Source organism: Calliopsis andreniformis, chromosome 2 (genome assembly GCF_051401765.1).
Source record: "Calliopsis andreniformis isolate RMS-2024a chromosome 2, iyCalAndr_principal, whole genome shotgun sequence".
Lineage (NCBI taxonomy): Eukaryota > Metazoa > Arthropoda > Insecta > Hymenoptera > Andrenidae > Calliopsis > Calliopsis andreniformis.
In genome coordinates this window covers 3,105,822-3,116,566 of record NC_135063.1, presented here as the reverse complement: position 1 = coordinate 3,116,566, position 10,745 = coordinate 3,105,822, and the positions used below count along the sequence as shown (strand labels likewise).

Sequence of the window (10,745 nt, the reverse complement as noted above, 5' to 3'; positions counted from 1 at the left end):
CTTGTCACTACTGACTGACACGCCAGCGCCACTAGCGGCAGCTCGCGACGCCGTCGATAAAAACGACCTCTGTGATGTCGTGTACAGCGAAGTTCCAGGATCTTTCGAATTTATGTGAATGCAACATGCGACATATGCAAATGTACGTACATATTTTTATGAGTATAAGTTTTTCTGAATTGATACAAGATGCATGACCACATTACCAAAAACTTCTATAACAAGTCAATGATGGTTAATTGCTGCTTGAAAATGCAAATCAAAATTATGTATGCGTGAAAATGTATACACGTAAGAAGCCTGTAATTTCTTTCTTAATAACGTACTAACTAGATATAATAGCATTGAGTTACTGAAAAAAAAAAAAAAAAACGTTAACATCATTAGTAACGAACGCAATCGTTCTTCCTCATGCATAACACATAATACGACTCAATTATGTAGTATTATAATTGCATTGGGCGAGATGGTGCATTACATACGCATCGCGCGATCCAGTTGTTGGCTCGCATTCCACTTCACCTAACGCACTTCAAACAAGACGTCTGCCCGCCAACGAACATTTCAGATCTAAGAAAATAGTCGAAAGCTCAGAAGTTGAACTCAGTCCTTAAAAAAAGAATTAGGTAAGCTTTGCAACAGAAACTGTGCCAACATTAATCATTGGTCACCGCTAGTTTGAAATTCTGGCCACGTATCGAAGAATTACTGCATCAGAGTAGGAGAACGATATACTTCTCGCAGAACATCTGCCTAATTTAAAAAAGGGTGATGCGTCTTCATAAATGTTTGATCGGTGTCGATATAATCATAATGCTCCGTACAATTTGTGTACCTATGATCTGGGAAACGTCAACAATTTGCATAATATTCGTAATCTTACACAAGATTATTTACATAATCGCACGGCTGTATTAACGACAGTGTTTCGCAACAATGTTCTGTAATGAAGAAAACGAGCTTGCCGATCGCCTACGGTGGTCGAAAGAACAAACGGGGTAGAAAGAAGAGAAAGAGGACGTGAGAAGGGGCGGTTAGTGCGTGCAGCACGCACAGCTATGCGCACATGTGCGTGTCCCGCGGTGCAGGAAACGTGGTGGTGCCTTTATAATTAAACTCCTTTTATCGGTGATATTCTAATGAAATGACGAGTAATGATTGAGCCGGGACCCAGTTTAAGTGCCGCAACGGTCAAACGTTTCGCCGACGAGCATTTTTAAACATTCTTAATGATCGCAATTAATACTCTAAAGTAACTAATAATGTAGTTAATGCGACTGCGAAAGCGCGTTAAGCCTGTTTTGTAACACCGGCTACGAGGATCGTTAGGATCAGAGATCCCGTCGATTAAAATAATTACAACCGCGAGGATGCCCCGTCTTTCTCCGAAGGAACAAGAGTAAGGACGGAGAAAGAAGAGAAAAAAACAAGGAAAATAACGTTGACTGCAAACAAGAGTAGTATCAACCGTCTCGTATAGATGAGATGGTAATCTTTGGAGCGCAGTAGCCGCCACGCAGCGTGTTCTTTTGATACGATTCTAAACCCCGGGCCGGGATTGATGTACGAGATTGGCCGTGGTATTTCCGCGAACAAAATGTGCAAGCAAAAGGTCGTCCTGGGGCGAGGTGGTTGCAGCAAGAAGAACGAGCGGCCAGGAACGAGGACAAAGGAATCGCGTCGACGCCCCGTGGCCCCGTAGGTGCATCCACGATATCATCTACCCATGTTCCCCTGCGTTATGCTTATGCTCGTGCATACGTAAAAGATGCGCCGGGGCTGCAGCCTTTGCAGCGCTTTATCCGTTGCCTGGTGCAAACTGCAAAAGAGCCCGTGTGATCTACCGCCCGGCGATATGTCGCCGCTGGGATTCCGACGAGAACCGTCCGAGCTTCTTTTCCTGCCTCCTTCACTTCCCTGCCTCGTTTGTTCTCGCGCCATTTTAATTAATTCCTGGACAATGCAACAGGGAAACACTTTTTTATTGTACACAGCTATCCGACCGTGTACAAGAATTCATTATGTAATGTATGGTTTCCGCTAAATTCTCTTCGCCGTCGTGTTACTTAAAAAGTTACTTCGGGCAGGCCTGCTGTTTCAACACATTTTATGTTTCACAGAATTCCAGGGGATCTTTATGGATATCAAACACTCGTGTAAACGAGATCACACCTACCTATTAACAATTTGTGATTCATTGAAGATGTGCAGTTCTCTTGGAAGTCCCTGAGGACAATTTATTCTCCAACTTGTATGACCTACGTCTCAAAGATCTTTTATCTTCTCTCCTAGTTCCCAATCTCTTTCTGTTACTTGGTCCCTTGGTACCCACGCAAATTCCCAGAAATGCAGCGCAAAGGCGCAAATGCACTCGCGTCGCAGCATCACAGACAAAAAACAGCATCTAGATCATGCTGTCTTCTCCACGGATGGCAAGCAACGGCGACGTGTAACAGTAAATTCGACCTGAACCCAATGATGGACTTCGCGCTCTATCGTTTTTGCCGTATACAGGGTCGCAATGGTAGCGCGTAACCAACAGCATCGGCTTATATATTCGTCCATAATTGGAGCGACTGTTACTCACTCGAATTGGACGTGATATAAAACATCCCGTATAAAGAGCGTACTTTGGTGGGTTTCTTGCGCTGTTTTTAGCAGTCTTACCTTTGGTGGTCTCGTTAGAAGGACGGTGGGAGGTCCGGGAGAAAAACGGGTAATAACGCGTAACAAACCCCAAGCGTTCCTAGTCGATCTCGTAATTTCAGTGTCTAAAAACTTCGTCCCCTGCGCAGGGCGAATAAAAAATGGAGCATCTGAAGGTTGGCGCGCGCGTCCAGCATTCACTGCAATTATTGCAGCATTATATGGTCGACATTAAGACCGTATTCTCTTCTGAATCGTTTCGAAACTGTTGTCGCGATTAATGTATACCGGTAACAGGTTCTCCTTCCGATTGGGAATAAATTTCACTGAAAACACGGGAGCGTACGCGTCTCATGTTAAAATATAGTAGGTATAATGCAGAAAGCTTCCTTTCCACGAGATGCTACGTGCACGGCAGCGAGCGTAAAACGTTTCGCTGAACAGAGTTATGGGCTCTAATGAGTCGAGGGGTTAAAAGCGCGAGTCCCGATCCTCACGGCAAAAGAAGAGAGCTAAAACCCTATCGGACCGTTCAATCTATCCTGACTACCGTTTACCACGGCATCGTTTAAAGTGGCCACAGGTGCTCGCCCGTATATACGTTCGTTTTACCCGTACCAAAAAAAGAAAAAAGAGGAAACAAGAATGAATAAGGAGTACCAGTTCAGTCGTGAGTATGAGCTCGCCGCGTGTTTGGCTTTCTCATAGTTTTACCCCTGATTTTTAGCACTTGATCGACGGTGCGCGCGCGACCTCGCGTTTGCCGGCGGAAAGCCAGTTCGGACTTCAAAGATTCGCGATCGAGGACTCGAGTCTATACAGGCATTACATATTATCATGGCTGGTATCCAAGCGGAGAGCGTGTCCCCTTCGTTGACGTCGCAAAGCGGCTTTCCGTGCATACAAAGTCGAGGGCTCGACCAACACTCTACACTCTACGGGGTCGCGTTGTCGTTGGTGGCTGGAGATCCGCGAAAAGAGCAAAGTATACCTTGGCGCGGCTAATAGCTCATAGCATTTTTGCTCGGAGCGATACAAGTACCACGGAAATTGAATGCTATTTGCTCGAACATTTCTCATAGAATTTCTGTTGCGCTAATGTCACCGAATACAAGATACGAGGCAAATTCGTACCACAGCCGGAGAAAGTGGCGGTTTCCTGTTCACAAACGCGGGCTTTCCTCCTCTCAGGGTTTACGTTAGAAAAAAATTGATACAAAAAGTTCTTACACAGGAGACAAAGGGGAAGCCAACACTCCACAGTGATCGATTGAAAGAGACAACGCGCTGAAGGTTTCATTTCATGTATTTTCGATTGCGACGGCAGCTGCGTTTATTGATGCACCGACGTTTTACGAGAGACTGTCGCAGTCTGGCGCGATCAATCTTTGACGTCGATGTGGCAGCCGGTGCTATTTCAGAGTGTGTCCGCGCGATAATAGCAACTGCCAAGTGGTGACTATTAGTAACGTTTTAAGCCAGGTACGTCCGTCGACAGAAGCGATAGAGCCAAATTAAAATGCGAGTGATCGGGGGAGAGGAATAAAAAAGGGGGGAAAGAGGGAATTGATAAAACGAGCGTCGAGACAATTCGGTGGGCAGGGTCACGTACAGAAGAGGGCCAAAAGTACTATCAATGAATCGTGTCCCTGTCAGTGACAATGCATTAACACATTCATATCGCATTCCAACCCCTCGTTCGACTGATGTCTAACTCTCGACGTTTATAGTCACCTCGATATTTGCTCGTGTTACTCGGTACCTCGCGAGTATGAAGAAAGTGTTCGAAGCGATCAAAGTGTAGACAACAAACGTGATATTGAACACGTCGACGTGGTTTCTAAGCTTAGGAAATCTTCGTCGGATGTATTACGTATACTTGGAATTTATTAAACTCCCAAGTGGCAAAAAGTGTGTCACTAAATATAGGGGTCCGTGGACGTCCACGAGGTGCAACATTACGCCCGAGGTGCAACACGCATTTCGGACGCGTGCACGCAACTATCGCGTGCCAATCTTTTCAACTATCTCGCAATTTGTCGTGGAGTAATGAACGTTGTAAGAAGTACCAGAAAAAGTTGACGGCGAGCCGCGGTGACAGCGTGTAATAACACGCTCCCCGCAAGCCTCCTGCTTACCGCTGGAATATTCCTCGCGTTTCTCCTTCAGCGCACAAGATTTTTACAATGTATAAGTACGGCTGGCGTAAACGACATGTAATTGTAGCAAATATTTATTAACCCCTGACCGGTATAGCGTGCGTTACGCGAGCGCGAACAGGTTCTCAGAATCCTATGATTGGACGTAAACAAAAGTGTGAGAAGCGGATGTTGGAAACAGACACATTCAGTCATACGGCGAGAGTGTCGGGACGTGAAATGGATACTTGGAATTTTCAGATATTTATTATTTATTTACTTTTGAATTTTTAAGCGTTTTTCGCTCAAATTGACAGATGAGATTAAATGTAGTTAACTAACGAAGACGAAGATTGGGATTGACACATCACTGTATAGAAATTTACATCATACAAGTGAAATGTCGAAAATGTCATTGGATAAAGCTTAAAGAAGATCTATGATAAAAAAAATAAGGTATGTGAGTGAAGAGTAATTGAAACTAGTGATCCTCAAGAGAGTGATTAAACAAGGTGGCGATGATTGTTGATTAGTTGAAAATTCTTTGCGCCTAAATCGGAACTAGACAATGAAAAAAAAAGTATACAAGAAAGAAAAATAGGTATAGTGTTTTCATGAACCTTAAGTTTAACGCTGTATTCCGTGCGTGTTGTTTTTAGACATGGTTTAAGACTAAATTACGTATGTATGTATTTATTTTCGGTTTAGGAGCAATTTGCCCTGATTGTCTAATCACTCCCTTGAGAATCTCCAATTAAATCTAATCTCTTTTTTATTTCTGAATTCTTATCCTTAACTTCAATCTTTACCACCAATAGCGCTAGTGTTCCAATCAACATAAGGGGAGGTTCACGAGTTCCCCTGGCGTGTGACAAAAGATTCCATTAGGCGATAGATCTGTCTTGCGCTTGGTCTATGGCAGTAGATCATGTTGAACGAAATGTGAACATGCCCGCGTAAAATAGGCTCGTGACGAGTCCAGTGAACGTGAAACAAACGGTGTAGGCGTCTGCGACAGTTCCGTTGATGCGGAAAGGGATATCCGGAGCGGCGCGGCGAGACACAAGCGCTCGTCCACGGAGCGGCCTTTGTAAGTTCGCGCACGAGGTTCGCGTCGTCCCAGAGAGGCCGCCACGCCGCCCACGTCGTCGCCGATTATCGTGTGGTATACGTGAAAGGTAAGGGCAGCCCGATCGTGGATAACGATCGTTTATCGGCGCCAACGCGGCATCGTTCCCGGTTCCCTTGTCGACAGATCGGTTCGAGGAAATGGAGAATTGCGGTAATTGCGATAAGTAACGCGATATACGTTCACCGCGTACGACGATCGTTGGTGCTGGGAAAGGTGTTAATCCCGTCGAAAGATTTACGAGGTGAATCGATATCGTGCTCGATTTACCGACGCGAATGAAATATGGACAATGGGTCTTTAACAAGAGGGCGCATCGTTGGTCGCGTTTGTTTGCGGGGGCGCATTGTGGGTACGCTTTTGGAATTTCTTCTGCACGAAGAAGTGAATCGTGTCAGTGGAAACACGGCCCAGAAACTGTGGTTGATAGACGCGCGTAGAATCTGAAGTCTAATGAATATTCGCGAGATATCTTTTAGATGCGTTTATTTTACTTTTGCAGGATCATCACATCGGGCCGAATCTTTTACGGTACCATTTGCATGTTTATACACGAAATAGCTACTCGTTTATGCCTTCATTTAAGTGTGGATAAAATGTCATTTTGGGTTAACTGTAGAATACTATAATTTGAATGCTAGTAAAACTAGCCTATTTAGTATTTGTCGAAACTCTGAATTTTGTTTCTATGTATCATTTATTATACAGTTATTATAAATAGTATAATTTCTATAATTTTCATATAACACACGATGTCTTGAAGTCTTAAAGAATTATGCTATTGGACATCTTAAACACGTCTATTTTTGTCTGAACGTCTGGACGTCATTTAAGGCATCCTAAAGACATACTGATTTGTAACTTCGGACGTTTTAAAGACGTTTTTTTTAACATTTTTATAACTAGACTTTAAGGCGTTTTTAAGACGTCTTTGTGCTATATGGATAAAGTAGTTTGATTTAACTCCCGCTGTATCGGCGCGTAGTGGAGTCACTTTTGACTCACACCGACGAGTTACCAGTAACTCCAGCATGGTATTGGGAGAGTTAAGTACCAGCAAAACATGCCAGAAATTGTTGTGTACTATTAGTACACAGTTATTTCGTTCCGTTGCTACCATTACCATTTTACAATCTTTTGAAGAAGCGAATCGGTTTCAGTGCATATTCTGTCTTTTAGAATATCGATACCTCGATGTTTGACAAAATGAATTTGCAAAAACTCTGAACAAATGGAAATGAAAATTACAACATTAGAACGTTTGTATTTTCTAATTTAAATGGTACATACGCAGTGTACAATAATTACAAAATTATTTGCCAAAATTCTCTTAAACAGTGCCATGATATGAATCTCTCAACTGCCAAACTGATCAAGTGCATTTTTATAAATATTTTACTTTTATTACCAAAGCATATGACTAACAGTCAATTTTACAAAAATTGAAAAATTTACCTGTATAGTTATATCTACTGTTATAAAATAATAAAACTATATAAGGTTAGTAAATAACATTTAACATATTTCTGCAGTCCTTTTGACAAATTTGAAGTTCTCTGTTAAGAATTCAATATCTCAAGCATAAAACTAATTATCTCTTTCACTATAATAGATTACTTTGGTTATGTACTCTAGGTAAATTTTAAAATACATTATTTATCGTACCTTCATGTTTCTATACTTTTTGTTTTATGGACTTGATCAGTATGGCATCTGAGTGGCTCATATAATGTCTTCTACCTGTATTTTATAATGACGTATGGAAAAATGAAGATCTGTACACCGTACGTCCTTCTTTCCCGAGGAGTTAATGCATACCATCATATAAAAATCGCGTACAAGGTATTAAACTGAGAGTATCGATATCTATAAACGCATACGCATTTCCACGTGATTTTCAAACAGTATTAAAATCGACTCTTTCGCAAACTCGAGTATATTCGACACTGCTCTTCTATAAGTAGCTATATTACCGCTCTAAGACTCATTTTAAGTTACATAATGTGCTCCCCTGGCAAGAAGAAGCCTCGGGACCAATAAATCTACATTGTTGCCAGGGCTCTTATCAGCAGAGCGCTACACATATACAATATATCTACAATAACCATCATCTGTGACCTAAACATTCATTCATTCTGTATCCATGTTTCTGCTGAGGTACTATGCTCGAATCACAACAGTGTTTCTCCCCAAAGGACTTCAAAGCGTCGCGATGGGAGATCAGACGGGACGCAAGGGCGCTAGGGTCTTGCAGGCGGTCACGAGCGGGAAGAGCGCAGAGGTGTACTTCCGGGCCGGGGTTCATGGATGTAAAAGCACGATAGACGAGGGAATATGAGTGAAATCGCAATAATTACCGGCGGCACGGATCACAAATTCTGCAATACGGTAGTCGGGTAGGCGGTATGGCCTACCAACGGGCGCATACAGGTATACGCAAGCTCTTTGTCGGACGGAGGTGGAGTACGGGTTATATTGGCGCCACCTCCTGCACGGTTAAGCGAGCGACTAGGGCAGACTTACGCCTTACGCCTCTCTCTCTACCCCACCCTCTATCTCTCGCTTCTGTGCGATATCTCCTTCTCCCTCCCTCTTCCTGCCTTTACCCTTTCTCCCGGTGGCCTCTTCGTCTCTCCTTGCTCTCCCCTCGCGAACGCCTCTCGCTTCCACGCTCGTCTCTCTTCTCTCTCGCCCCTCTCCTCCCCTCTCATGGTTGCTCGCTAGCTCGCTCGCTCGGCCGCTCGCGCGCGCTCTGCCCTCTCTCGTCCCTCTCTCCCGCGCTTGATGCTGCAACTCCGGCTCGGCTAACCCAACCTAACCCGCGGGCCAACTTCATTCCACGCCGACTGACCACCACCGACGGCCGTCGTCGTCCTCGACGCCGTCGTCGTCGTCATAGAACGCGGGTCACGCGACACGCTGCGCCGACACGGTTCCAACGGTGTGTTTGTGCGTCTCTAGTTTTTTTCGCGCGGCCACCCTGTGTGTGCGCTCCGCCGCCGTTACGCGCTCGCCGCTTACCGATACCGATTCTTCGCTGACACCATCCACGGACGAACAGACAGACGTACGGCAAGAAAGAGACAGAGAAAGATAGTGATCGAGTGAGAGGTATCGGTGGTTTCCGTTTGGTAATGCCTATCGCGCAGCCTCTGGGCGGGAGAAAATAAAGAAAGATCCGGAAGCGAGGAGAACCGCGAGCACTTGATCTCGTTCTCAGCGTCCACTGCACCAGATACGGTATCTTGTTTTTTTTTCTGGGGACGTTTTGCATCGAGGAAGAAGAGGGACGATCATGGACATATCGGAAGATTGCTGGGACCACGTGGGACTGCTTCAGGAGGTCTCCGGTACGGAACCACCCCCGCCACCAGCCGCCCCCGACTTCCTAATTCAGCAACAGGAGGTGAGTAACTGATTTCTATTCCCTTCATGGCGATGACACTGTGACTGTGATCATTGTTAGCCGATCAATCCAGTCGTGACTGTGGAAAAAGCGCGGGAATATGTGCGACGGTTTGAGTTTTTTTCTGTCGTGACAGCAAGCGGATTTGTTAATTGCGGTGCATGCGTACTTTTATTAGGTTTGTGGAACACGTGTTGACATAATGTAGATAGCATTGAAAATACAATTGAGTGATAGGATTATTTTATGCAGAAATATGAGTTAGAATTTAGGTATTATTCTGTTATGGGAATATAAGGTGATTGAAGGAAAAAGATAAGGGATTAGGATTACATCATTTTTATCGGAATAGCCACATAAGGGTTAATAATGATTTTGTGTTTAAATGAAAGGAAGGAATTACTTCCTAATACATTCCTAAATTATGAAATATTTCTTCTTATCATACAACGCATGATTATAATTCGGAGCGTCGGGAATGATTCTCTTGACAAACTCTTTTCTTTCATTATCAACATGTGATTAAGTTTATAACTTCGTGCAGTAAGTACAGTAACTGACGTAGTAATTTGAAGTAAAAATGACAGCCAGTCTTGTTACTCGCATTATTTCATTTTTTGTGTATTTTTGTGAAAACTTAACGCTCCTAGATTTTTCTACCCATTTTTAATCTCTTTGCCATTTCATGACGGTCCATAATTTCTATTTTCACTTAATTTACCATGCAAATCTGGTATTTAAACTAACCACCTGGCCCGTCCATTTGGTATATTCACCTTTAAAACAATCGTGGACTAAGTCCATTTGGAAAAGCTGTCTTCAAAATACTCCATAAAGTACAGGTGGATTTCATAATAGCGTGACGCGCAGCGTTAACTTAATTTTATAAAATCTTCACCTATTTTACTCACCACGTGGAAAATCTTCTGCTTTCAGAAGCGGTTTCTGGGAATAGTAGATAACAATAACTTTAATAATTTTGAGTTAACTTCCTCCGTGAACATTTGGTACGCCGCACGAGGCAAAGAACCAATATGTATGTGAAACATGTAAATAAGGTCGATAGAAAACATTCGAGCGAATACTATTCTCAGAAGCGGCGCTTTATATAACGGATTTTCGCTAATGAACTTCGATTATAGATATGAAATCAAATCTCTGTTAGCCTCTAATTGGCACATTATATATTAAAACCGTCTCAACGTGCACGCGATCATCGAACTAATTTACTGACGTTTCAATGCATCGACAGCCAGCGCGTTTTCTGTAATAATCTGGGAACGACATCGAATCAGTTTTACGGGATTAATTATTCGACAAACTTTGGCAACAGAGCAAATTATCCTGCTCACTCTCCACGAATACGTAATTTGCCTGTTAGCTACCGATCAACAATCTTTTTTGGTCCTGTTTTTATCATCATCGA

The 10,745-nt window shown here is 43.4% G+C and overlaps 1 protein-coding gene across 1 annotated transcript in view; it reads left to right on the top strand.

Moving 5' to 3' along the window:
- Window positions 1-9,039: 9,039 nt before the first annotated feature.
- The window catches only part of LOC143188133 (homeobox protein caupolican), a 79,194-nt gene continuing 77,488 nt past the window's right edge, over window positions 9,040-10,745 (top strand). The window contains exon 1 of the mRNA XM_076392208.1: window positions 9,040-9,319. Within this exon, the coding sequence (XP_076248323.1) occupies window positions 9,209-9,319 (111 nt within the window). The 5' untranslated portion in view covers window positions 9,040-9,208. The remainder of the gene's footprint in view (window positions 9,320-10,745) is intronic.